The sequence below is a fragment of the Mirounga angustirostris genome, unplaced genomic scaffold, assembly GCF_029215605.1.
Source record: "Mirounga angustirostris isolate CCGP_5_RB_7025 unplaced genomic scaffold, mMirAng1.0.hap1 SCAF_4, whole genome shotgun sequence".
NCBI classification, from domain to species: domain Eukaryota; kingdom Metazoa; phylum Chordata; class Mammalia; order Carnivora; family Phocidae; genus Mirounga; species Mirounga angustirostris.
The window spans coordinates 164,795,072-164,822,588 of NW_026991712.1; the positions used below are offsets into that span (position 1 = coordinate 164,795,072).

At 44.6% G+C, this 27,517-nt stretch overlaps 1 protein-coding gene across 1 annotated transcript in view; it reads left to right on the forward strand.

Annotated features, from left to right (window-relative positions):
• CSMD2 (CUB and Sushi multiple domains 2) overlaps window positions 1-27,517 on the forward strand; it is a 590,090-nt gene that overhangs the window by 451,125 nt on the left and 111,448 nt on the right. Inside the window, exons 29-32 of the mRNA XM_064589508.1 lie at window positions 1,397-1,584; window positions 15,232-15,426; window positions 16,332-16,448; window positions 18,912-19,025. Coding sequence (XP_064445578.1) covers window positions 1,397-1,584; window positions 15,232-15,426; window positions 16,332-16,448; window positions 18,912-19,025 — 614 coding nt within the window. The remainder of the gene's footprint in view (window positions 1-1,396; window positions 1,585-15,231; window positions 15,427-16,331; window positions 16,449-18,911; window positions 19,026-27,517) is intronic.

Genomic DNA, 27,517 nt, shown 5'->3' on the forward strand with positions numbered 1-27,517 from the left:
GACACCAGCTTGGCCTCCATGAAAGTTTCATTCCCTCCTCCCCGAGGAACTTTGTGTTGTGATCCCATGTGCCTGTACAGACTTTATACTTTGCTTTGTTGTCTTCACATCCATCGCTTCCTTCAGCCCCATCGCCATCTTGAAGAAGGTGTGGCGTCTGACATATGCCTGTGTCCTGAGCACCTTGCACCATGCCTGGCATATTGAGAGTGCTCAGACGAAATGTGATGACTGAAGGAAGACAGGGACAGACAGAAGGCAGTTAGAAAGTGGTGGAGCCATAAACTGACCAAGACTGACTCCCTCCAAGACACTTCCCTGGTGACTTTTGCAAGAGCAGGTGGTTGGAAGCAGAGTTATAAGAGCAAGAAGACCACACCACCCAGCGGTGGTGGTGTGCCTTTTCAGGTGACCCCAGTGTGAGGGTGCCGTGGAAGGAGGCCAGTATACATCTGGCTCCCCCCACACACACCCCGGATCCCAGGGGCTCCACATTCTTGCCAGTCTTGGCATTTTCCATCATTTTCACTCTAGCCAATCCAGTGGGATCGGTGATATTCAAGGACTCTAATATCCAATTTGCCAATTTTTTAATTCACTTTTTTTCCCACATGAGGGTCAAGATAACTAAGAAAGAGGCATGCTCATGGGCGCCAGGAGCGGGGTGATAGCAGAATCTGTGAAGAGCTGGGAACTGGCGCAGGGATGAGGGGATGGAGCCAGGTTCTTCATGAGATTAGACCCCTCCCTGCCTAGGAATGGCCCCCTGGGTGACTCTTTCCCTCCTGGAAATGGAGGTGCAGAAGAACACAATCTAAAGACCATCGGAGGCAGATAAGAGAGCTCAATATATAGAATTGGCAACTTGTTTTCCCTTCTGTGCAGAGTATAGTGAATACAGACAACAGTACTGTACTATAATCCTCAAACTTGTTAAGAGACTAGATCTTAGTTATTCCAACCACTAGAAAGACGTGATACCTGTGTGCGATGCGATAAAGGAGCTAGTTTTCACCACTGTGGCCATCATATTACAGTATAAAATGTATCCAGTCAACATGTTGCACAACTTAAATTTACACAATATTATATGTCAAATGTATTTCAATTAAAAATATTTTTTTTTTTTGTTTTTTCCAGAAAGAGGGTGTTGGGTTTTGAGGTCTAGCTTTCTGGGCACTGACTGTAGGGCTGGTCTCCTCTGCCCCCAAGCCTGGCTTATCCATCTCCAGGCCCGACTGGGAGGCCGTCAGGGCTTCCCCCCTCCATCCCACCAGGAAGTTCCAGGAGTTGGGCACCGGTGGGGTGGAGGGCTCACTGTGTGGGAGGCCCCCCTCCCTCGGTTGAGCCTGTTTTGACCTTAGTGGGGTGGGGGCGGGATGTTTTTATTCCCCAGCTTTAACTTGGAGCCTGGCTATGACTTCCTCCATATCTACGACGGACGGGACTCCCTTAGCCCTCTCATAGGAAGCTTCTATGGCTCCCAGCTCCCAGGCCGCATTGAGAGCAGTAGCAACAGCCTCTTCCTCGCCTTCCGCAGTGACGCGTCCGTGAGCAGTGCGGGCTTCGTCATCGACTACACAGGTAGGGCCCTGGTGGCCGAGAGCCAGCCCGAGCCGGCAGAGGGGTGGGGTCACCGGCAGAGCCCCTGCCCTCCCTGTGGCCCTCCAGGTGGCTTAGCCTTTCCCTCCCATGTGCCCCGGCACTGTCCTCGCACCTCATTTCTATTTCCACATCCCTGCTCCTCTCCTGTCCTTTTCCTGTGAGGGTCAGTCCTTGCAAGCCCAAGCAGAGGGGTGAAAGCAGGCCTCAGCACATTTTTCCTTAAAGGCCCAGAGAGTCCATATTTTCGGCTCGTGAGGCATTCGATCTGTGTCTCAACCACCCAGGGCTACCACTGCCGCCCTCAAGCGGCCCAGGACAAACTATAGAGGAATGGGTATGGCCGTGTTCCCATAAACATCTCCTTACAAACAAACAGGCCTCGCTCCCTGCCCGGTCGAGAGCCTAGACCGTCAGATTAACGGCGTCCCGGGCTCATGTTTGCCACTTCGCAGCTGTGTGGCCTGGGGCGAGTTACTGAACCTCTCAAACCCTCCATTCCTTCATCGTAAAACGATGGTAGACTGATCCCTGCCTCACAGACACGTCGTGAGGATCCATGACCCTGTGCTTCGGAGCCCTTAGTCCGGCGCCTGGCACATAGCAGGTGCTCCATAATGTTCCAACAGCAAGAGTAAGAGAGGCTCCAGGCTCCCAGCCATTCCGAGTGCTTCTACCCTGTTATTCTCTGTGTGACCTTTTCTTCTTCCCTAATTATCCCGGACACCATCATCCAAATCCTAGCTCCACTTCTTGCTTGATTTGTGCGCTTGGCAAGTTATTATCTCTTGGAACCCATTCCTCCATCTATAAAGTGGTGGTAATAATAATTATGCTGCAGAAGGTTAAAATTAAAAGATATTTTACACATACATATTATATGTAGGAGTACAATACCCAGTAGGTGCTAAACACTCTACGGATACTCTAGAGATGATTGATTTTGTTACTGTTGCTCTAACCCAAGTTCACCCGAGCCTCCTCAGCCTGTGTGGACAAATGGGGTCATATTACCCGTTAAAATTAAAAAGTTTCTGACTCATGTCCCCCACTTGCATAGTGTCGGACCTCAGCAACCTTTTAAAGGGTTCCTTAATTAAATATTTCTGGCAACTGCTGGGAATGTCTCACATACACTCGCAAATAATACCAATCATAACAATAGCTAACGTAGCATCTACCACCTGCCAGCACAGTCCTAAGTACTCCACATCCATCAACACATCGAAATCCTCGAAATTGCCGACCGCCTGCCCTTTGCCAGATACAGTTCTAGAAGATACTTAGTGCACAAAGTAGAGAAGGTTTTGCCGTGGTCTTCTCTCCCCGTGGGGCTGGCCTGGGTAGTGTATATTTTGCCATCCTCTCTTCCTCCAGATACCTGCCACTCAATAAACCTCCTGTCCCCAAACCCTACTGCTTACACTGGTATCAGAACAAATAAGGTCACATAGCGTGGAATTCTAAGAGAGGCATGACTTGGGACTTAGGCTCAGCCGTCCCCACTGCCATATTATCATCTTCACTTTTCCTACTGCTCCCCTCTTCCATCACACCCACAGAAGTACCCTAAGTTCCCTGCCCCCACGCCCTTCTGTCGCAGCCTTGCAGAATGGCACCTGTGTCACACCCACACTCAAGTGGCTGAGCTCGACCCGAAAAAGTCACACAAACGTGGCACTTGAGCCACCACAAGTGATGGCTTTTAGCCCTGGCCAAGCATTAGCAACCGCCTTAGCCACCTCCAGCTTGTCCCTGCTGGGGTCTTCTCCCTGGTGGAGATTCCAGAATGTCACCCCAGAGGTCATCCCTCCAGCCCCTTCACAAGAGGACTTCAGCTCATCATCCCTGGATACAGTAAGCTCCTGGGTTCACGGCATCCTGGCCACAGCCACCTCTCCCCATGTCCCTTCCACTGAAGCCACGGGCCGGAGCCACACTTACAGGCCCTCTTTCCCAAAGAAGCCCTTTGCACTTTCAGCTATTGGTCCAAGACCGCATCTGCAGGGGTCCCCCGTTCTGAAACACAGCCCCAGGGAATAAGGCCTGCCAGGCAGCCATCTGAGCCAGCCGAGTGGCTGAAGGAGGCCAATTACTGGGGAGAGGGGAGAGGCGATGCCCGCCCATGCACTCTCCACCACCTTGTTGGCGTCTGTGGTTCAAGCACTAAGATAAATGTGCCTGTTTGGGGCGGGAGGTTCCTGGTGAGGCCTGAGGCATCCTTCCTTCCTTCCTTCCTTCTCAGATGGCACACTCCCTAATATCAGTCATCCCTCTCCTATGGCCCTGGCCTCTGGTCAGGCAGCCCATTTCGTGGGACGCAGGGACCCTCTGCCTTGCCCCCATGGTCTCCTTCTCCCCATCCCAGGATCCCTGGATTCCTGGAATGGGTCTACTCTGCTACTGAATCCCATGGCCTCAATGATATCCCCGCCAATATCCCCTCAATGTCTTTACGGGGTGGCCTTCATCACTTATTAACTGTATGACCTTAAGTAAGTCCCTTACATTCTCTGAGCATCCCTGCCTCACCCAACAAAGAGGAACAGCGCAGTGCATGAAAGAGCTGGTGTGGGGGTAGGAAAGAGGCACAGCCCCCAGCACAGGGCCCAACGCCAGGAGCTACCTGGCGCACACTTTGATCCACCTTCTCCATCCATTGCCTTCTTTCCTGTGAAATGGATATTTCATGTGTTCTGCTCTCGTTTGGAAGAGAGAAGAGTTTGGAATCCTCCTCATGGGGCTAGCCCCGTTGAATGCAGTACAGTTTTCTGTTTACTGAAGATATAAAGTGTGAGATGATGTTTTGCACACACATGAGTGTGAAATATTTATAACATGAATATTTGTGGTGTGTGTGTGTGTATATGTGTCCTATTTATGTCTCCGATCCATGGCAAAGAATTGAGACACTGTGCTCCGCGAGTCCATAGAACACCATACATTGAGAGGTAGCCCACTAAGGACCAGCACACTGAGGCAGGTCTGGATCCTTAGGAAGAGAAGAATTGGCCGCATCCATGTAGATGCCATCGTGTGTCCAGAGGCAGAATGCTGTCTTGTCTTTTAGAGAGATCCAGGGCTCCTCTAAGGCTGAGTATCTGGGTCTCCTGGGAGCTGTGGCTGGTTTCGGAAGTAAGGGGAGTGATGTAGAGAGCTGTTGCCAGACTCCGCTGGGCTTAGTCCAGTGAAAACCACTCTCTGAGGTCGATCCCTCCTCTGACCACAGGCACATAGACCAGGGGCCTTTCCCCACATCCTGCCAAATTCCCAGGTGGGAAACAAAAACCAGGTGGTCGCAGCTGAGTCAGGGGTCATTTAGTTTCAAATCAAGAGACCCACTCAGACCAACTTCAACAAAAAAGGGGGTAATTTATTATAAAAATGCAAAAAAACAACACATGTTCAAACCAACTTGAGACAAAAACTTCCTTATAAGAAAATTAATGGCCAAACTAATTTAAGCTAAAAGGGGTTCTATATCTTAATACACATAGTACACATAATAAAAACTCCCTGTCACTTAACACAAAAAGGGAACATATTTTTAAAATATAAGAGCTCCAGGGCAGGAAGCATAAACTTCCAAGGGACTGAAATCAGGAAGGAAGAATCAAAGGTTGAGATTACCTCCTGTCTCCAGGACCACTTGGTCTCCTCCCTGCTTCTTCCTGAGGATCTGCTACATTCTCCTCTCTCTGCAGATGCATGTTCATTGCTTACCCTAGGACAAGTGTGGCCGTCTCACTCTTGATTCTGAATCACTTCCCAGTCTGGGTCCCAATTCCAGATCCAAAGGACCTTCAGACTGGCCAGGCTTAAGGCAAGCATCCAGTGAACAATGTCATGGAATTAGGCTTTTTCATTAGGGCCAAGGGCAGATCATGCAGTTTTACTCTTTTGTTCACTCAATAAATATTTATTTAGCACCTTCTATATGCCTGACACTGTTATAGGGGCTGAGAACAAAGCGGGAAGCAAAACAAAATTCCTGCCTCCATGGACTTCACATCCTCCTGACAACCAGATGGATAGACATTTCTGCCACCAAAGAGATCTTGGAGGCTCACCTACTTATAAGGCAGTAATGGGCGAGTTTGTAGGTGTGTCTCTGTCCAGTTGCTCCTGGAAGGTGGTTGTGGTGTCTGAGTCATTCTAGGCAGGTCTTCTAGATGATTCTGAATGCAATCATGTCATTAGTGGACTTCTATAAGACCATGCTCTGAGGCATTCTCATCTGAATTCAGCCACCTGAGTAGCTTTACCCTTTGCTAGAAGGAAACAGAGGGGATAAGAAGGATCCTGGTTTTTGGATACAGTTACTAAAAGTGAGACTCAGAGAGACTTAGTGTCTTTCTCCAAGCCAAAAACATCAGAAGAATGGGTGCATGGTTGGGGGGGACTTTTGTTGTCATCTTCCGGCAGGTGAGGTGGTCTCCTCCTGGGCAGGGACAGGCTAGGATGCCCATGCATGAGTGTAGAGACCATTCATTCATTCAACAAATGCTTATTGAGCTCCCACTTCCTGCCATGCCCTATGCTGAATATGGAGGCTACTGCGGTGAGCACAGTGGTCATGGCCCCCACCCTAAGGTAACATAAAGGTGAGTGAGGGAAACAGACAATACGTAAGTAGACCAACAAGGAGTAAGAAGCAGAAGTTAGGAAAGAGAAAGCTGCTGTGAGAAAGAAAAATGGGGAGTCAACTACAGAATGGCAGTTGGTGAAGGTGAGGACCTCGCCCAGTGGGTGATATTTAAACAGAGGCCTAAAGGTTGAGAAGAAGCCCGCTGTGCAAGAACGGGGCTGGGCAAGTGTTGCAGACAGAGGGAGTTTGAAGAAGTTCAGAAGAAGAGTTTGAAGTCTGCGTTAGAGAATCTGAAATAACTCAGGAAAGGCCAAGGTCAGCTTCTACCAGAAGGTACTAAAAAGTACCTATTTTCTCTTTCGAGCCCTTGGACGTGACACTATGGGCCAAGGAGTTACAACCAGATTTCCACACCTGCTACCACTACCACCACCCACGACCCACCACTGCCATGGGTCTTTCTTCTGGAAATTCAAAATGGAAACACGTTCATGGTTGCCATTTTAAAAGTAGCACGTGTTTGTTGGAAAAATTCAAACGATATAGAAGCACATAAGACGTACTCTAAAAACGTAACACCTCCCATTACTACCATCCCCTGAAGTACCATTATTAATGGTTTGTTATCTCATTCAAGATATTTTACGTAAATATAAAGTAGTGCAAATTCTATAACAAGGGTTAGCAAACTTTTTCTGTAAGGGACCAATCAATAAATAGGGTTGGCCGGCCAGACGATCTCTGTTACATCTGCTCAGCATTGCTGTTGTAATGCTAAAACAGCCATGGGCAGTATTTAAAAATATAGGCATGGCTGTGTTCCAACAAAACTTTATTAAAACTTTATACAAAGACAGGCAGTGAGACTGTGGGCTATAGTTTGCTGATCTCTGTTCTATGCGAATAGAGATCACACCATATGTATTAATCTGTCATAGGGGTTTGTTTTTACTTTGTTTTGGTTTTTGTCTGATGATAGATCTTGGTCATCTTTCCATATCGGTATTCAAAGACTTCTGCAATTCTTTTCGAAGCCTGCTTGTATTTTGGTGGATGGCTGTAATCCAGCCTTTTTAACCAGTTCCTTACTGGTTGGGTGTGCAGATTGCTATTTTCGGTGTCTTGCTATTACAATGTTTAGAAATGTTCCTTATATATTAGGACAAAAAGAAGTTGGTTATTTTACTGCCCCTGTTTTGGAGGGCTTGGTTTTTATTTATTATTATCCCAGTGATGTTTCAGTCATTATAGTTTTATCATTCGCAGCCGAGCTCTGGTCTGGCTGACTAAAGACCTGATTTTGGTCTTAATTCTACTTCTTACCAGCTGAATGGCTTGGGAAACTCATTTAGCCTCTCTGATCACCACATTTCTCATCTGTAACCTGAACAGGAGCACACCTGGCCCTGTCTGCTGCAGGGGCCATCGTGAGGCACAAATGAGATAACAGATTGGAAGGTACTTTGAAAATCATAACGTGATACTCCTCTGTAAGGGGCTATCATCATTATCATTACCCTTGTCATTTTCATTAATATGATAATGCTTGGAATGATGAGCTCTTCTTGCTCTGACATGTGAGTAACTATAAAATACAGTCTGTAGTTGGAATCGCTGATGTGATGGTGGATTTGCCAAGCCCTGAGGTGTTCAGGCAAACAATCAGCATTCATTTATTAAGTAGCCATTATATGCCAAACAGAGCCAGCTCTAATACCAGGTTCTGTGCTAATTGCCAGGGTTATGAAGAGAATAGGTGATGGTCCCTGTCCTTTAGGAGTCCAGAATCCACTGGAAAGAAATACACTCATCCATCCTATGAAGATAATGCCACACGTGCTATTATTCAGGAAATAAAAACAGAATTCTGCCAGACAGGAGGCAAAGTTCAGGAAACTTGCTCAAGAGAAAGTGGCATTAAAAAGTGTAGGAGTTTTTGCCATATGGGGACAGGAAGAAAGGGCTTTCTGACAGTGTAAAGTTCTGGGACAGATGTGCCCAGCTGTTACCCAAAAGACAGCTTTTTACATGAGGTAGACGTTTATCCTCCTTCCTGTAAAAGAAATCTAGAGATTGTCATCCAGAGATGATGAGGTCACCCCCAACCCCATCCCTGCTCCTCTTGTCTTTCTGCTATACCATGCTAAGACATGGCTCCCATCATCATGGGATCCAATCTAGATAATCTAACAGCTAGGGTAACTGAGACAGAAGAGAGAATAAGCGATCTGGAAGACAGTATAGTAGATAAAAAGGGAAAAGAGGAGGCCAGGGAAAAACAACTCAGAATCCATGAAAATAGAATCAGAGAAATAAGTGACACCATGAGGCGTCCCAATGTCAGAATCATTGGAATCCCGGAGGGTGTGGAGAGAGAGAGAGGGCTAGAAGATGTATTTGAGCAAATTGTAGCTGAGAACTTCCCTAATCTGGGGAATGAAACAAACATTCGAGTCCTAGAGGCAGAGAGGACTCCTCCTAAGATCAAGGAAAACAGGCCAACACCCCGGCATGTAATAGTAAAACTTGCAAATCTTAGAACCAAGGAAACCATCTTAAGGGCAGTTAGGGGGAAGAGATTCCTTACGTACAGAGGGAGGAACATCAGAATAATGTCAGACCTATCCACAGAGACCTGGCAAGCCAGAAAGGCCTGGCAAGACATACTCAGGATACTAAATGAGAAGAACATGCAGCCAAGAATACTTTATCTGGCAAGGCTTTCATTTAGAATGGATGGAGAGATGCAGAGCTTCCACGACCGGCAGAAGTTGAAAGAATATGTGACCACTAAGCCGGCCCTGCAAGAAATATTAAGGGGGGTTCTATAAAAGGAGAAAGACCCCAAGAGTGATCTACAACAGAAATTTACAGGGACAATCTATAAAAACAACGTCTTCACAGGCAACATGATGACAATTAATTCATATCTTTCAATACTCACTCTTAACGTGAATGGCCTAAACGCTCCCATAAAACGGCACAGGGTTGCAGATTGGATAAAAAGACAGGACCCATCCATATGCTGTCTACAAGAGACTCATTTTGAACCTAAAGATACATCCAGACTGAAAGTGAAGGGATGGAGATCTATCTTCCATGCCAGCGGACCTCAAAAGAAAGCTGGGGTAGCAATTCTTATATCAGACAAATTAGATTTTAAACTAAAGTCTGTAATAAGAGACACAGAAGGACACTATATCATTCTTAAAGGGTTTATCCAACAAGAAGATCTAACAATTGTAAATATCTATGCCCCCAACATGGGAGCAGCCATCTACATAAGCCAACTGTTAACCAAAATAAAGAGTCATATTGATAACAATACGTTAATTGTAGGAGACCTCAATACTCCACTCTCAGCAATGGACAGATCATCTAAGCAGAAAATCAACAAGGAAACAAGAGCTTTGAATGATACATTGGACCAGATGGACCTCATAGATATTTACAGAACATTCCACCCTAAAACAACAGAATACTCATTCTTCTCGAGCGCACATGGAACTTTCTCCAGAATAGACCATATACTGGGTCACAAATCAGGTCTCAACCGATACCAAAAGATTGAGATTATTCCATGCATATTCTCAAACCACAATGCTCTAAAACTGGAACTCAATCACAAGAAAAAATTTGGCAGAAATTCAAAGACTTGGAAGCTAAAGACCACTCTGCTCAAGAATGTTTGGGTCAACCAAGAAATCAAAGAAGAACTTAAACAATTCATGGAAATCAATGAGAACGAAAACACATCGGTCCAAAACCTATGGGATACTGCAAAGGCGGTCCTAAGGGGGAAATACATAGTCATCCAAGCCTCACTCAAAAAAAATAGAAAAATCCCGAATTCACCAACTAACTCTACACCTTAAAGAACTAGAGAAAAAGCAACAAACAACGCCTAAGCCACGCATTAGAAGAGAAATAATTAAAATTAGAGCAGAAATCAATGAATTAGAAACCAGAAACACAGTAGATCAGATCAATGAAACTAGAAGTTGGTTCTTTGAAAGAATTAATAAGATCGATAAACCACTGGCCAGACTTATCCAAAAGAAGAGAGAACGGACCCAAATTAATAAAATTATGAATGAAAGGGGAGAGATCACGACCAACACCAAGGAAATAGAAACAATTATTAGAAATTATTATCAACAACTATATGCCAATAAACTGAGCAATCTAGATGAAATGGAGGCCTTCCTGGAAACCTATAAGCTGCCAAGACTGAAACAGGAAGAAATTGACAACCTGAATAGGCCAATAACCAGTAACGAGATTGAAGCAGTGATCAAAAACCTCCCAAGAAACAAGAGTCCAGGGCCTGATGGATTCCCTGGGGAATTCTACCAAACATTCAAAGAAGAAATAATACCTATTCTACTGAAGCTGTTTCAAAAAATAGAAACAGAAGGAAAACTTCCAAACTCATTCTATGAGGCCAGCATTACCTTAATCTCCAAACCAGGCAAAGACCCCATCAAAAAGGAGAATTTCAGACCGATATCCCTGATGAATATGGATTCCAAAATCCTCAACAAAATCCTAGCTAATAGGATCCAACAATACATTAAAAGGATCATCCACCACGACCAAGTGGGATTTATCCCCGGGATGCAAGGGTGGTTCAACATTCGCAAATCAATCAATGTGATAGAACACGTTAATAAAAGGAGGGAGAAGAACCATATGGTCCTCTCAATTGATGCAGAAAAAGCATTTGACAAAATACAACATCCTTTCCTGATTAAAACTCTTCAGAGTATAGGGATAGAGGGAACATTCCTCAAGTTCATAAAATCCATCCATGAAAAACCCACAGCGAATATCATCCTCAATGGGGAAAAGCTGAGAGCCTTTCCCTTAAGATCAGGAACACGTCAAGGGTGCCCACTCTCACCACTGTTGTTCAACATAGTACTAGAAGTCCTAGCAACAGCAATCAGACAACAAAAAGAAATAAAAGGTATTCAAATTGGCAAAGAAGAAGTCGAACTCTCTTTCGCAGACGACATGATACTTTATGTGGAAAACCCAAAAGACTCCACCCCCAAATTACTAGAACTCATCCAGCAATTCAGTAATGTGGCAGGATACAAAATCAATGCACAGAAATCAGTTGCTTTCTTACACACTAACAACGCAACTGTTGAAAGAAAAATTAAAGAAACGATTCCATTTACAATAGCACCAAAAACCATAAGATACCTCGGAATAAACCTAACCGAAGAGGTAAAGGATCTATACTCTAGGAACTACAAAACACTCATGAAAGAAATTGAAGAAGACACAAAAAGATGGAAAAATATTCCATGCTCATGGATCGGAAGAATAAACATTGTTAAAATGTCTATGCTACCCAGAGCAATCTATACCTTCAATGCCATCCCGATCAAAATTCCAATGACATTTTTCAAAGTGCTGGAACAAACAATCCTAAAATTTGTATGGAATCAGAAAAGACCCCAAATCGCCAAGGAGATGTTGAAAAAGAAAAAGCTGGGGGCATCACGTTGCCCGATTTCAAGCTATATTACAAAGCAGTGATCACCAAGACAGCATGGTACTGGCACAAAAACAGACAAAAGACCAACAGAACAGAATAGAGAACCCAGATATGGACCCTCAACTCTATGCTCAAATAATCTTTGACAAAGCAGGAAAAAACATGCAATGGAAAAAAGACAGTCTCTTCAATAAATGGTGCTGGGAAAATTGGACAGCCACATGCAGAAGAATGAAACTCGACCATTCTCTAACACCACTCACAAAGATAAACTCAAAGTGGATGAAAGACCTCAATGTGAGACAGGAATCCATCAAAATTCTAGAGGAGAACATAGGCAGTAACCTCTTTGACATCGGCCACAGCAACTTCTTTCAAGAGACATCTCTAAAAGCTAGTGAAACAAAAGCAAAAATGAACTTTTGGGACTTCATCAAGATAAAAAGCTTCTGCACAGCAAAGGAAACAGTCAACAAAACAAAGAGGCAATCCACAGAATGGGAGAAGATATTTGCAAATGACACTACAGATAAAGGGCTGGTATCCAAAATCTATAAAGAACTTCTCAAACTCAACACCCAAAAAACAAATAATCAAGTCAAAAAGTGGGCAGAAGAGATGAACAGACACTTCTCTGAAGAAGACATGCAAATGGCTAACAGACACATGAAAAAATGTTCATCATCATTAGCCATCAGGGAAATCCAAATCAAAACCACACTGAGACACTACCTCACACCAGTTAGAATGGCAAAAATGGACAGGGAAAGAAACAACAAATGTTGGAGAGGTTGTGGAGAAAGGGGAACCCTCTTACACTGTTGGTAGGAATGCAAGTTGGTACAGCCACTTTGGAAAACAGTGTGGAGGTTCCTCAAAAATTTAAAAATAGAGCTACCCTATGACCCAGCAATTGCACTACTGGGTATTTACCCCAAAGACACAGATGTAGTGAAAAGAAGGGCCATATGCACCCCAATGTTCTAGCAGCAATGTCCGCAATAGCCAAACTGTGGAAAGAGCTGAGATGCCCTTCAACAGATGAATGGATAAAGAAGATGTGGTCCATATATACAATGGAATATTACTCAGCCATCAGAAAAGTGAATACCCAACTTTTACATCAACATGGATGGGACTGGAGGAGATTATGCTAAGTGAAATAAGTCAAGCAGAGAAAGTCAATTATCATATGGTTTCACTTATTTGTGGAACATAAGGAATAACATGGAGAACATTAAGAGAAGGAAGGGAAAAATGGGCGGGGGGAATCAGAGGGAGAGATGAACCATGAGAGACTATGTACCTGAGAAACAAACAGGGTTTTAGAGGGGAAGGGGGAGGGGGGATTGGTTAGCCCGGTGATGGGTGTTAAGGAGGGCACATACTGCATGGAGCACTGGGTGTTATACGAAAACAATGGATCATGGATCACTACATCAAAAACTAATAATGTATTGTATGGTGACTAACATAACATAATAAAATTTAAAAAAAAAAGAAGAAAAAAACTGGGTAAATATATAGTACATGAGATAATATTGTTGCCAGTGCAGAGAAACAAAGCAGAAAAAGGTGACTGGGAGTGCTGGGGAGAGGAATATCAGAAATTTAAATAGCTGGTCAAGGAAGTGTCTCTAAGAAAGAGACACTGTTAAATCCTGAAAGAGATGAGAGAGAGAGCCATGCATATAGAGGAACATTCCATGCACAGAGGCCAATGTGGTTGGAGCAAAGTTAGCAAAGGAATGATAGGAGTTGAGATCAAGATCGTAGAGGGGTAGGGACTGGGGATAGAAGGTGCAGGGCCTGTAGGCCTGTAAGGATTTGGGCTTTTACTCTGAGACAGGAGACTCTCTGACTTGACTGTGTTTATATCTCTTTGGCCAGATGTAGCGGCTTAGAAGCTGGAAGGTATGGATTTTAGCTGGTGCCTTGGTACTCTGGATAAAATCTGGTTTCTATTATTTAAGGATGAAGAGGGGAAATAGTTATTGGGGGCCACAGCTAGTTCTGCTCCTTATGAGCTATGTCAACTTAGTCCTAAGTTACCTAATTTCTTGGAACATCAAATTAGGTTTGACCTGCTGTCATTTGTAAAAAGAACAGATGAAATATACGATGGTGACAGTTCCCTGTGTCTCTGTTATTCTCAGATGGGTCACCCAATGGCCAGTTGTATTCTGGCCAGAGCCAATGGGCTTCAGGAGAAGACAGATTTGATGAGGGGGTGAAGGCGACACACCACAGAGCACACAAGGAAACCACTGAGGGGTCTTCTGCTAGATGAGGGACCATTTTCTGGGTCCCACCTGAATTTAAATGCAATAGCATATCCAGGACTACTCCACCCTTAGCTATAGACATAGACAAAGAGCAGGGCCATCATAAGGGCTCCAATGCAAGAGTGGCCAGACTTGGCAGGACCATGGACTCTCAGAGCCCATCCCATCAGTCACTGGGCTGACTGGCAGCTGAGCAACACCCACCCCCCAAACAGCAGCTGCCTCAGATGGGCAGCCCAAAAGATGCCCAGGTGACAAGGACAGCCTCAGCAAAATTCCTTGGCTATTCATCCCTGAACTCTGATCCCTTCTGTTCTGGCTCTTTCTGCCTTAAATCCGCTATTTGAACTTCTGAGTCCTCCTGCAAGGGCTGCCGGCACCTTTTTGTGAGCCCTGATCTCCAGACCTCCCTGTAGTGTAGCCTCCAGGAGTCCAATGGAACCCTGATACCCAGTGGCATGTCCCTGACCCTGCCCAGCCATGGCGACACCAGTGGTCTTTGGACAAGGAGGATGAGGAAAAGCAGCAATGGATGCAAGTGAACATTGGCTCTCAGAGCTGCTCAGGATTTCCAGATAATGGTGAGGGAGGCTGCAGAGTGCCCTTCTCCAGAGATGTGGGGCCCCAACTAGTGCTCTCAGTTGCTCAGGCAGCACCAAGTTCACTCTCGTCCAGCACAGAGGGACAGAGTGGATGCCTGTTAGGTACCTTATGGGATGCCTAATTGGGAAGACATATATGCAATGAAAATCAAGTGGAAAAATACTACTGTTTTAATAAACTAGCAAGCACCCAATAGCCCAGTGCACAGTCCTGGAAAACTGTTTAACCCTAGAAAGTCCAGAGCTTGAAGTGGGGTTTCACAGTTCCTTCCTAAATCTAAGTATTGGTACCCATGCCCTCAGAAGTACCTGCCAGGTATGGATATGACAGCAGGCAGCCTCCCTTGGAGAGGAGTGAGTCAAGGCATGACAAAGGGCCCCCAACATTTAGCTGCTACTTGCTCCTTTGTGGGTCAGGGCAAGAATGTGGGAGAAGAAGGAAAATTTCATCCTCCAAGATGACCTCCAACCCTAGACTTACAGAAGTTTTCAGACCTGAAGGGAGCAGGACCACCAGTCCCAAATCCCCATATGCTCTGTGGCTAATTCGAGTCAAGGTCTTCTCTTGGGTGCTGCACCATGGACTGGAGCCAATAATGAGTCCTCTGCGTGTGTGGTGTGTGTCTGTGTGTTTCTTTTTTCCAGAAAACCCACGGGAGTCATGTTTTGATCCTGGTTCCATCAAGAATGGCACACGAGTGGGGTCCGACCTGAAGCTGGGCTCCTCCATCACCTACTACTGCCACGGGGGCTATGAGGTTGAGGGTGCCTCTACCCTCAGCTGTGTCCTGGGGCCTGATGGGAAGCCCGCATGGAACAACCCCCGACCAGTGTGCACAGGTGACGGAGCAGGGACAGGAAGGGGCAGAAGGGAGTGAGGGCATGCCAGCAGCGGAGGGGGCTATTGGCTGGGGGGAGGGACATGGCCCTCCGAGCAGGCTCCTTGTGTTCACTGTGAATGAGAGAGGCTGGAAATTCACCAGGTGTACTGTCCCTATCAACGTGTCCTTGCTCTCAGATCACATAGTGTTCCTAGCCCCACTCAGAGGTCCTCCACAGGGGCCTCCACACATGCCGCCAGCTCGTATGAGGGAGATGGGAGTTTTAAGGTGACCTGGGCTTATTCCTGAGCCTAGGAAGTCACTGAGAGGTCAGGTTTGTAAAACTAAGGCCAGCGGGGTCTGGCTCAGCCACAGGGCCCTGGCAAGAGGCATGGGATAGAGTGTCAGAACTTCAAGAGCATGGTGGCCATCCAAGTTGGAAAGCAAGGAGGCCCCTTTTCCCAGGGGAGAGGGGCTGGCTCTCCAGGCCACCCCTTGTGGAACTGGGCACCTTGGATGGGAACAGGTGGCTGGGTTGCATGGGCCAGCCGCTCCCAGTGGGGCTACTCTGGGACTTTCAGCTCTCTACTCATGCGACACTAACTGCCTCAGGGAGACTTCAGCCATGGGGCAGAAGATCATTCCTAGGCCCCTGTGCCTCTAGGGATGGATGCTAGTGTTATTAGTTAGAGGGCAAGATCTGACCTGTGGCCTGGAGGGCCTTGGGTGGCATCAGGGTGGGTTTCGGGCCACATGCCAGCCCAGGGATGTCCTCAGAACTCCCCTCCTCCACGCTAGTGGCTGCAAACCTCAGGGCAGCCCCACCAGGGCCAGTGGTTCAGGCTGGGGGTGGGCAGAACAGAGGATGACTGTTGATGAGAGGTCTACAAGGTCACCCGGCCCTCTCTGTGATTTCTCTTTCAGCCCCCTGTGGGGGACAGTATATGGGTTCAGATGGAGTGGTCTTGTCCCCCAACTACCCCCAGAATTACACCAGTGGACAGATCTGCCTCTATTTTGTCACCGTGCCCAAGGACTATGGTATGGAGGTGTTGCATGTTTGTATGTTTTCTGACCTCTTCCAGGGCCTCTGGCCCTTCTCAGTTGTGTCCCAATCCCACTCTCAGCTGTATGCACTCCCATTGTAGGAACAGGCAGTCTCCTATACAGGACACCTGGGGGCAGATGCCATGAAGTGGAAGTAGGATACACTGTAGGCACGCTCCTGACACATGTGGGAGGAGGGGCCCTGGTGAGGCCAGCAGAATCAGGGGATGCAGCTGGGGAGGAACTAGCCAGGACAGAGGGAAGGTCGGGACACCGGAGGCTAGCCAGCACAGCCTAAGTCTCAATAGAGGGGCTGCAGTTCCAGGCTGATTGGGAGCCCAAGAGAGGGCAGCCAAAAGGCAGGAAGAAGGAAGGAGTGGGACAGAGTTGGGAACCACCATGTTCCAATATTCCATCTGAGACTGGGTGCCTGGTCCAGCACCTATAGGTAGGGCCAACAAGAAAAGTGAGGAGCAGGCCAATGTCCTGAGACAGCAGAAAAACCTCCAGATTCTAAGAGATGCAGCCAAGAAGAAGCCAGGCTTGTCACCTGATTGGCAGTAGGGACATCAAGGAGTCCTGTCATCCCTGGAGGATTCAGGAAGTTCTAAGGGCAACCAGGCTGGTTGTACCTAGGCAATCAATCAGGTGACCCACCTGGATGCTTTCTCCCTGGATCTCCTCTTTGTAGGACGAGTAACAACTATTTCTAAGCAGGATTGGCGTTGGGTGGGGTAAAGGGCATTGATACATCCTGACCATCTAGGAGAGGGACGGATGGGGCAGCCTGCAGAGAGCTGGCCGCTGATTTCTGAGATAGAATGGCATGCGTGTAGGGCAAGGCCTGATGTCACCAAACATTTATGAAGCATCTCTCAGGGACCACGCACTCTGCCGCAGACATGAGCTTGACATGCTCCCTGCCCTCTGTAAACTCCCACTCTCATCTTAACCTACAGCTCCAGCCATCTTGAACCACTCCCACACCAGCCCCTGTACACTTAGGTGTGTGGGCACATGCTCCCCAACCTACTTAAGTAGCAGGAGTTTTTGACCTGCAGGGTCACCGTTAGCAAAGTCCTAAAAGGTTGTCCAATCCAATCTGCCACACAGAGGAGAATCCTCGATAAGTGGTGTGCAGTTTGTGCTTGGATTCCTCCCATAATAAAGAGCTGGGGCCTTTAAAAGAACCAACCCCAAGGCTGGTCAGTTTCATTGGGCTGAAACCTGCAAGCAGAGAGCTGGTTGGAGGAAGGGCAGTGATCTGTCCCAAGTATCTTCTCTTTGCCAAGGATGCTGAACCCCGGGATTAGGGGCAGATTTTTGCCTCTGGGTCTGCAGTATTTGTCCTCCAGCTCAAGTCTCAGCTCTGACATCCTCTTCCAATGATCTTCCTTTGATCCCCTACCTAAAGTGACCTGCCTCATCCATGGTTTTCCCATTTCCTCCAGGGCTTAATTTTAACACTATCTGAAATTATCTTGCTTATCTCTTTGCTTAAGTGGGGTGTTTTTCCCCCTTTATTGACTTACGAATCAGAGGGGCTTTCCTCAGCCACCCCGTCTCTGCCAGTCACTGCTGGAGGGGCTGTGTCTCTGACCCCACGGCGGGCACAGCTCCAGTTCAGCTATCTGCAAGACCTTGGTTCAGTCTGCCTGCACCAGCCTCCCAGTTTGCCAGGTGCATCTGAGGGCAAGAACCGGGGGAGGAGAGAAAGGAGCAGAGGTCAGAGGGGTGGGAGGAGGAGCTGGAGGGAGAGCACATTTTGGAGCCCTGAAAATGGGTGCTGAGTTAGGTGAACAGGATAGGAAACATTCCTGCTTTCACAGGGTGTGCACTCTAGTGGGTACCTGGCACACAGTAGGTGCTTAATAAATGCCATTTTGCCTCTTCCTTTGGCTTGGCCAGAGGGAAATGAGCTAAAGATGTTTGCCCATTCCTTAGACAGTTGCTCCTTCCCCAGGAGCAGCTGCTACTCACCACCCTTATTCCTCTTAACTGTGGGGGATCTTGTATCAGAGCTATCCTGGTCAGCTGAATTTTTGAAGAAAAAATAAAGGAAAATACAGGGTCCTGAGATCACATGGAAAACGGGGGATGTTGCCAAAAGCCCTCCCATGTCCATGAGTAGCTGCTGCAGCTGCTATCTGAGAAAGGAATAGGCTTAGCTCAGCTCCACTTCCACCAACCCCGACCACTGAGTTCAGTCTTCAATGTTACCTTGACCGGTGAGGGAGACTGCCGGCCAGCCCTCTCCACCTCCCCACAACCCTGTGCCTGGTCTCTGGCCAGTGTGCTGATCAGCCGGTAGAAAGCCTCAGCAAGCAGTTAGCCCCAGGAACCAACAACTTCCTCCAAGGCTTCCCTGCTTCCAGCCTGCAGCCCCCACACCTCCAGCCCTTGCCCCCAGCATGGCGGCCGATATTCCATGCTGAGGTGTCGATGTCTCCTCCACAGTGGTGTTTGGACAGTTCGCCTTCTTCCACACGGCCCTCAACGACGTGGTAGAGGTGCATGATGGCCACAGCCAGCACTCCCGGCTCCTCAGCTCCCTCTCGGGCTCCCACACAGGTACCCAGGGCTCAGCCGGCATTGGGAATGGTGGGGGGCTGAGGGTATGGTGGGCCAGCTGAAAAGAAAGAGGCCCTATAAGCCTGGCCACAGGTGGAATCACACAGTTTTGTGTCTGTCTGCGCTGGTGCTGTCTCTGCAACGCAACAGTCAGCTCCTGGGAGCCCAGACAGAGAAGGGGGCTTCAGAAGCTACCTTCACCACAAGCTGTAGCTACACACCGCTGCCCCCAAGTGGTGTAATATTCCCCTGTTGGTTTATTCGTGGCCCATGTTTTTCTAATTATAAGCATACTGTGTTTTCAATGTAGAAAACTTAGAGGCAAGGCAAAATAATTGTAAGGAGAATTAAAATAAAAACCACCCAGAAAGAACCACTGAAAGATGGAGTGTATCCCCCCCCAGGCTTTATTTCTACTTAGACTTAATCTTTTGCATATTTTATTGAATAAAACAATATACATATTTTTATTAAAATGTTCATTGTGAGCATTTCTGTCATCATTTTCTTCTATAATAGGATTTTAAATGATGCAAAATAGCCTATCATGTAGTTACTTAAAATTTATGTAAAAAATTTATGTAATGAATTCCTTATTATTGAACATTGAGGTTGTTTCTAATTTTTCACTCTCCCGAATAGTAGTAACTCTGTATTACGCATATTTCTTTATATACATTTCTGACTATTACCTTAGATTATCTAGAAGTAGAATTGCCAAGTTAAAGGATATGTGTGATCTTTATTAAGGCTTTTTATGGGAACATAACTATATTCTTTCAAATTTAGCCAATCAGCTGTTTCAACAGAATTCTCAAAATCCCAGATTTTGAGATATGCCAAAATTCCAGTCATCCCTGCAGAAAGTTCTTGCCACTTTGTTCACCACCAATAAATAAGAGGGCATGTTTTATTCTCACAAAAACTAGCTAATTAAGGAACCAAAACATCATCAGTTTGAAAAGTGAAAATGGTATCTCATTTCTTAATTTGCCTTTTTTTATTACTAGTTGAGTTAAACTTTTCATAATGTAATTATTGGCCCATGCATTTTTTATCTGTGAATTTAATTGTGAATTGCTGTTGATTTTTCTGTCAGCATTTATCTTATTGATTTAAGAGAGCTCCATATTATTACAAGCTATACATATCATGTACCATAAAAACTTCATGTCCATATTATATGCTATAAAAAGCCTTCCCTTACAGTTTATCGTTTGCCATTTAATTTTCTTCAGGGTGTATTTTAATGTCAGAAAATTTAAATTTCCCATGATATCAGATCTATCAATGCTTTCTTTTATAGTTTTCTCCTTTACTTTTATGCTGATTAAGTAAATATTCTGTGTTTTCTTTCACTTCTTTGCAGTTTGTTTTGCTTTAATACCTTTGGAATTTATTTTGAGTTGTTATTTGTTTTAGGGAATCTAACCATATTCTTTCAAATTTAGTTAATCAGTTGTCCTAACAGAATTTTCAAAATGCCAGATTTACATCTATTAAATTTTTATGAAGTTAAGGATATGTTTCTAGAGTTTTTATCCATGTCTTTAAGTATCTGTTTATTTTTGTATCAGTGTCAAAAAGTTTTTTTACATTTTTCATAATGTAAGATTATGAAAATGTTTAATATTATGATCATTTTAAACATAGGGTACTATAAGTCCCCAAACTCATTCTTTCTTTTGAATTTTTTATTGGCTGTTCTTGTTGATTTTTGCCTCCAAATAACTTCTTAGAAATACCTTGTCAAGTTAAAAAAATTTGCATCAGAGTTTTCATTGAACTTCCATTAAACTTATTGATTCATTGAAGGAGAACTCACATCTTTATGATAGTCACCCTTCTTCCCTTCCAGGAACATGGTATGTCTCTCCATTGACCTATCTTTTGTAACCTTGGGGACGGGGCTCTAATTTTCACTTTGGCTGTATTCGTTTTTTGTTAACTTCCCTCTTAGATATTTCATGGCAATTTTTGTTGTTTTTGTTGCTGCTGTAAACGGGTCACCCCTTCCCTCCATTATATTTTCTAGCTGGTCTCTGCTACTATAGTAGAAGACTGGTATTTTTGGTATAGTCATTTTGTAAAGTCAATGAACCCTCTGTAATAAAGGTAACACTGCCAACTGATTTCTCCCAGGTCCTTAAGGCAAGAAGCAATATCTTCTGCAAATAAATATGTCTCATTATTTTATCTCTTCCTTTTTAGTGTTTTTTCTTTTATTTTCTTCCATGGTTATTGGTCTATTCAAGCATCTTACCTCAATATCAATGTGGATACTTTATATTTTAGTAAAAAGCCCATTTTGTAATTATTTTAAATTCAGCAGCATAGGTTATATCATCAGCTCTAATGCTGTTGAATCTCCTCTGTGTTAGCAGTTATAGCCCCTGCCTTTGCACGCCGAGGGCTATATTCCTAGTGCCCCTCTTTTCCCATCAGGACCAGAGGTTTGGTGTTGTTTTGTTGCATTTCTTACTGCTTCTACTTCTCAATTCTTCTGTGGACTTTGTTATTTTTTAATTAATTAACTTCTGGGTTTATTTCATAATGTCTCTTCTGTTTTTCTTCAGTTTATGTTGTTCTTCTTGTGCTAACTCCTTGAACTAAGAGCTTTGTTCATTATTTTCCCTGTGTAATGAAGAGCATGTGGATAGTAGTACACTCCCCTCTAAGCATACTTTGGGCTTCATGCTATGAGCATTGATGTGTACTATTGTCCTCCTTGTTACTTTCTAGATAATCTGTCATCATGTTTTCCTCTTTTTGCCTGAGTCCTTTAAGGCTGCCTCTTCTTTTCCTCCAGGAACTTGGATTTTGTTCTGTTACATTTAAACATTTGTGTTAATTTCTCATTTTATTGCCACATGGTGAGAGAATATAGCCTGTACCATTTCCGCTCTGGGGATGAAATGAGGTCTGCTCAGTAGCCGAAGACATTTTTTTTTTAATTCCTTAAGTATCTCAGAAGAGAGTGTGTGCTCTGCAGGATTGAGAGGCCACAGAGAGATGGGGAGCTCAGGCCCAGCACTCAATGCCTGGCCCTTAATCTCAGCCCTCCCCCCTGCCAGCTAGGTGCCTGTGGGGGCTGGAGCTTGACCCCTCTGAGCTGCAGTTCCCTCAGCGTAAAATGCAGAGAGGAAAACCTTTGCCTCCTAGAGCTGTTGTTAGGGTTAAATTAGCTTTGTAATAGCCATTAGACCAATCTTACTCAATTTTATTATTCAATTCCATTCTATCAGTAGTTCTCAATGAAATGAGTTTTTGTTATCAACACCCCACAAACGCACACCCAGCCAGGAGTGTAATTCAGGATCTCTTGGGGTAGGATGCTTTTTCAAAATCTCTTGATTTTCAAGATAGAGATATAAGTTTAGCTATAGATATAGAAATATAGATGTAGGCAGAGAGAGAGAGATACATTTAGAACCTGTATATGTAAATGTGGATATAGATACAGGTACAGATATAGATGTAAAGGACCAATGGATAGAAAGAAATAGGTATAGATGGATGGATAGATAGGTAGGTAGATAGATAGATAGATAGATAGATAGATAGATAGATAGATCGATCAAACCAATAGGTATAAATATCAATATTCTCAAATCCTCCCTATTCCTCATTTGGAGAAACACTGATGAGGTGATGGGTGTGCCCCTGTCCCTGAGGTGTGCTGAGACGGGAAAAAGAAGCTTGAAGAGCACTACTCAACAATCTTCATTTTGTTTTTCTATTTGATACATTACTGATTGAGAATGCTGCGGATTTAAAGATCCCACTACAACTGTGATATTTTGTTGTCTTCTCGTGTTTCCAACCATTTTTGTTATCTGTGTTCACCTGATAGATCTTTCCTCGTTTTCTGTGAGAGTCTTTTCCTTTTAAGAGGATGTTTACTTACTTATTTTACATTTGGTCTGATAACTGTCATCTGGTTTTGTTCTTTGTGGGTTTTTGTTTCTTTTGTTTTGCTTTTGCTTTCTTGCTTTTCCATTCATATCTGACCCATCTATCTCTAACTTCCAAGGTTTTTCTTATATATATTTAGACTTTCATATGACTGTTATTATTAATTATTTGTAAATTATGGACTTCTTCCCTAAGAACAAGTGTTTACATTTGCATTTAGTTTTGCTATCTCGTTGACAATAATTATTTGGGTTTAACTATTATTTTCCTGGTTGTCTTTATCCCTGAGAGTTTCTGATTTCCCTACTTCCAATCATTTTTTTTTTTAGCAGGCTCATCACTGCAGTACTTTCTGTCACCTTGCAAGTATGAGTACGTCTTTCCTTTGACGTATCATATAAATGACAACTTGATTGTAAATCAAATTACGGGTCACAAACTTCTTTCAAAACTGCAGCTGCTGTTCTACTTCATTCCAACTGTTAATATCAAAGCCAAGTGGACTCCAACCTGATTCTTTATCCTTGTAGGTAACCCCTTCTTTTCTCTCTGGATGCCTTTCATATGTTTGTGTTTTATATTTAAAATTTAGAAGTCCACTAGGATATGTTGCAGTGAAAATCTCTTTTTTTTAATTACATCTGGCACTTTGAGAACAATTTTAGTCTGAGCCTCAAGTCTTTCTTAAGCTTAGGAAAGTTATCTTCTTTTGTAAACTATTTCTTCTCCTTCAATCTCTCCTGTCTTCTCTCTCTCTCTAGAATTCTTGATGTGTGCATATTGGAGTTCCTTTGATCTATCTTCCATGTCGCTTGTGGTGTCTCTCATTATTTTCATCTCTTTATCCTTTTCCTGTGGATTCTGGAAGAATGTCCCAAATTTAATCTCCACTTCTCTGTTCAATTTCTACAGAATCCAGCCACCATGTACTAGTGCTTCTCAGTTTTGAAGGCTTTATTGATCTCAGAACTTTCTTTGGCACACCTGCCCTCTCTGACTTTATAGATGCAATACTAGATCTAATCTCATGACAACCACAATTGAAAATCTTCTGAGATCTTTCCCTGTTCTTTTTTGTAGTTCACATAAAAATGTTTGCTTTGATTTCTGAGTGGTCTTTACCCTTAAAACTTTGGGAGCTTGTCTTTTGTCCAGGGATTTTACTATGTGCTTGTCCATGGAGAGGGAGGTTTGTGTACATCCAGGGTTGGAAGTTGAAATGGGTTTGTGAGAGATCACAGGGGTCCTAATCCACATATCAGGCCAGAGGATGGGAGGATGGAAAAGTACAGTTTTATTCTGCTCACATCTGTTAAAAAGAGAAGCTTTTGCTTCATTAGTTTTCTTTTTGCTTTGGCAGCCAGAAATTATCTGGGGCAATGACTCCTAGCCAGGCTCAGCCATCTGGGTCACATGTAAATAGTGTGCTATATAAAACTCTCTACTCTCTATGGCCAGTAGCATCACATGGGCTTTCTGGAACCACTGGTGGACCCCAGATGTGCTTCCCAGTGGCTCCTTGGCTGGTCCCAACTCTAGCCTTCACTGCAGTGGAGACTTAGCCTGGCTGTCTGCAACCCCAACTTCCCTTCTGATGGTGGCGGGGGAGGGGGGGGTGAAGTGTGGACAGTGGCTATCTCAGGGATCCCTAAGGCTGTGGAGGGGCAGCATGCAGAGCAGCCGTGCCACTGCCTGCCAAGCCATATTCCCTCAGCTGTCTCAAGAGAGTGACAATAAACAGGACTGCACTTCACAGCTATTAGTCCAGTTGGTGTTGTCTATACTCTAGTCCATTTGTACCACATCAAGGAGAAGATGGAACTTTATCTTCTGATATAAAGGCATCCTATGCCCGAGGGGGTGCAGCAAGGTGGCGGAGGAGTAGGAGACCTAGATTTCGTCTGGTCTCAGGAATTCAGCTGGATAGGGATCAAATCATTCTGAATACCTACAAACTCAACAGGAGATCAAAGAAAAGAATAGCAACAACTCTCTGAACAGAAAAGCGACCACTTTCTGAAAGGTAGGATGTGCGGCGAAGTGAATCCGAGGCGATATTCAGGAGGATAGATGGTGGGGGTGGGGGCCTCCGTCAGCCACTTCTGGCAAGTGATAGAGCCACGGAGCACAAAATTGGAACTTGTAGAAGTCGGCTCCGCTGAGGGACATCGCTCCAGTGGCTAAGCGCAGGGTGGAACCCTCGTGGGACAGTGTGGTCTCAGGACCCTTGGGGTCACAGAAAGACCGGGGGTGCCTGAGTGCGGCAGAGCTCCCAGTTATCGGAGTGGGGAAGCCGGCTGCAGAGACGGAGCCAAGGCACGGGCTCTCAGCTCGGGGTTGCCATAAACCGTGATCCGCGGCACAGTCAGGCCACTGCTCCTCCAGCAGGGACCCAACAAGCAGCAGATCCGGGGAGACTCCCCTTCCTCCCCTGGGAGGAGCAGCACGGGAGCGAACTGCAGGGATCTACTGGGTTTGGAGACTCCACACGGGGTCGTATGCCAGAGATAGAAATGCTCGGTCACAGGCCGGGTGAGCACGAAGTGCGGCCAGAGACCGGGGAGACGGGAATGACTGACTGCTTTTCTCTGGGGGCACACTGAGGAGTGGGGCCCTGAGTTCTCGGCTCCTCTGGGGCGGAGATTGGGAGGCCGCCATTTTCACTCTCCACCTCCAAAGCTGTACGGAAAGCTTGCAGGGAACAAAAGCTCCCGAGAGCAAACCCGAGCAGATTACTTAGCCCGGACCTGGCAAGGGCGGGGCAATTCTGCCACCGGCAAAGACATTTGGGAACCACGACAACAGGCCCCTCCCCAAGAAGATCAGCAAGAACAGCCAGCCAAGACCAAGTTTACTGATCAATGAGAACAGCAGAAGCCAGCACTAGGGGAATAATGCACATAGAATCCATGGCTTTTTTACCATGATTCTTTAGTCTTTCAAAGTTAATTTTTTTTAACTGTCTTTTTTTTTTAATTTTTCTTTTTCCCTTTTTCAACCAACATCTTATCAATCCCTTTTTTAAAAAACATTTTTATTTTTCATTTTTAGAGTCATATTCTTTCCCTTCATAGTAGTTACCCTTATTTTTGGCATATATATATATATAAGTTGTTCTCTCTTTAAAATTTTGAGATAGTTTCTTCTAACAGATCAAAATATACCCTAACTCTCTAGTGTATGGTTTTGTTCTACTCTCCTGCCTGATCACATTCTCTCCCTTTTTATTTTCTTTTTTTTTTAATCCTCTTCTTTCTTTTTTCAAACAACTTCTTATCAATTCCTTTTATAAAATTTTTTATAATTTCCATCTTTACAGTCATATTCCATCCGTTCATCATATCAGCCCTTATTTTTGTACATATATAAATTTTTCTTTCTTTAAAATGTTGGGAGACACTTTCTTCTAACAGACCAAAACACACCCAAAATCTAGTGTGTGGCACTGATCTATGTACCAGCCTGATCATATTTGATCATATTCTGGTTTTTTTGTTTTGTTCTGTTTTTGTTTGTTTTTATCTTTTTCTTTTGCTTTTTTCTTTCTTCCCTTTCTTTTCCCCCGGCTTCAGGTCTTTCCTGATTTGTTTAGAGTATATTTTCTGGGGACGTTGTTACCCTGTTAGCATTTTGTTCTCTCATTAATCTATTCTCCTCTGGACAAAATGACAAGATGGAAAAAATCACCTCAACAAAAAGAACAAGAGGTAGTACTGACTGCCAGGGACCTACTCAATTCAGACATTAGTACGATGTCGGATCTAGAGTTCAGAATCATCACTTTAAAGATACTAGCTGGGCTTGAAAAAAGCATGGAAGTTATTAGAGAAATCCTTTCTGGAGAAATAAAAGAACTAAAATCTAACCAAGTCGAAATCAAAAAGGCTATTAATGAGCTGCAATCAAAAATGGAGGCAGAAGAGAGAATCGTGATATAGAAGACCAAATGATGGAAAATAAAGAAGCTGAGAAAAAGAGAGATAAACAACTACTGGATCACGAGGGCAGAATTCAAGAGATAAGCGATACCATAAGTCGAAACAACATTAGAATAATTGGGATCCCAGAAGAAGAAGAAAGAGAGAGGGGGCAGAAGGTATATTGGAACAATTATAGCAGAGAACTTCCCTAATTTGGGGAAGGAAACAGGCATCAAAATCCAGGAAGCAGAGAGAACCCCTCTCAAAATCAATAAAAATAGATCAACACCCCGACATCTAATAGTAAAACTTACAAGTCTCAGAGACAAAGAGAAAATCCTGAAAGCAGCTCGGGAGAAGAGATATGTAACCTACAATGGTAGAAACATTAGATTGGCAACAGACCTATCCACAGAGACCTGGCAGGCCAGAAAGGACTGGCATGATATGTTCAGAGCACTAAATGAGGAAAATATGCAGCCAAGAATACTATATCCAGCTAGGCTGTCATTGAAAATAGAAGGAGAGATAAAAAGCTTCCAGGACAAACTAAAACTAAAGGAATTTGCAAACATGAACCAGCCCTACAAGAAATATTGAAAGGGGTCCTCTAAGCAAAGAGAGAGCCTAAAAGCAACACAGACCAGAAAGGAACAC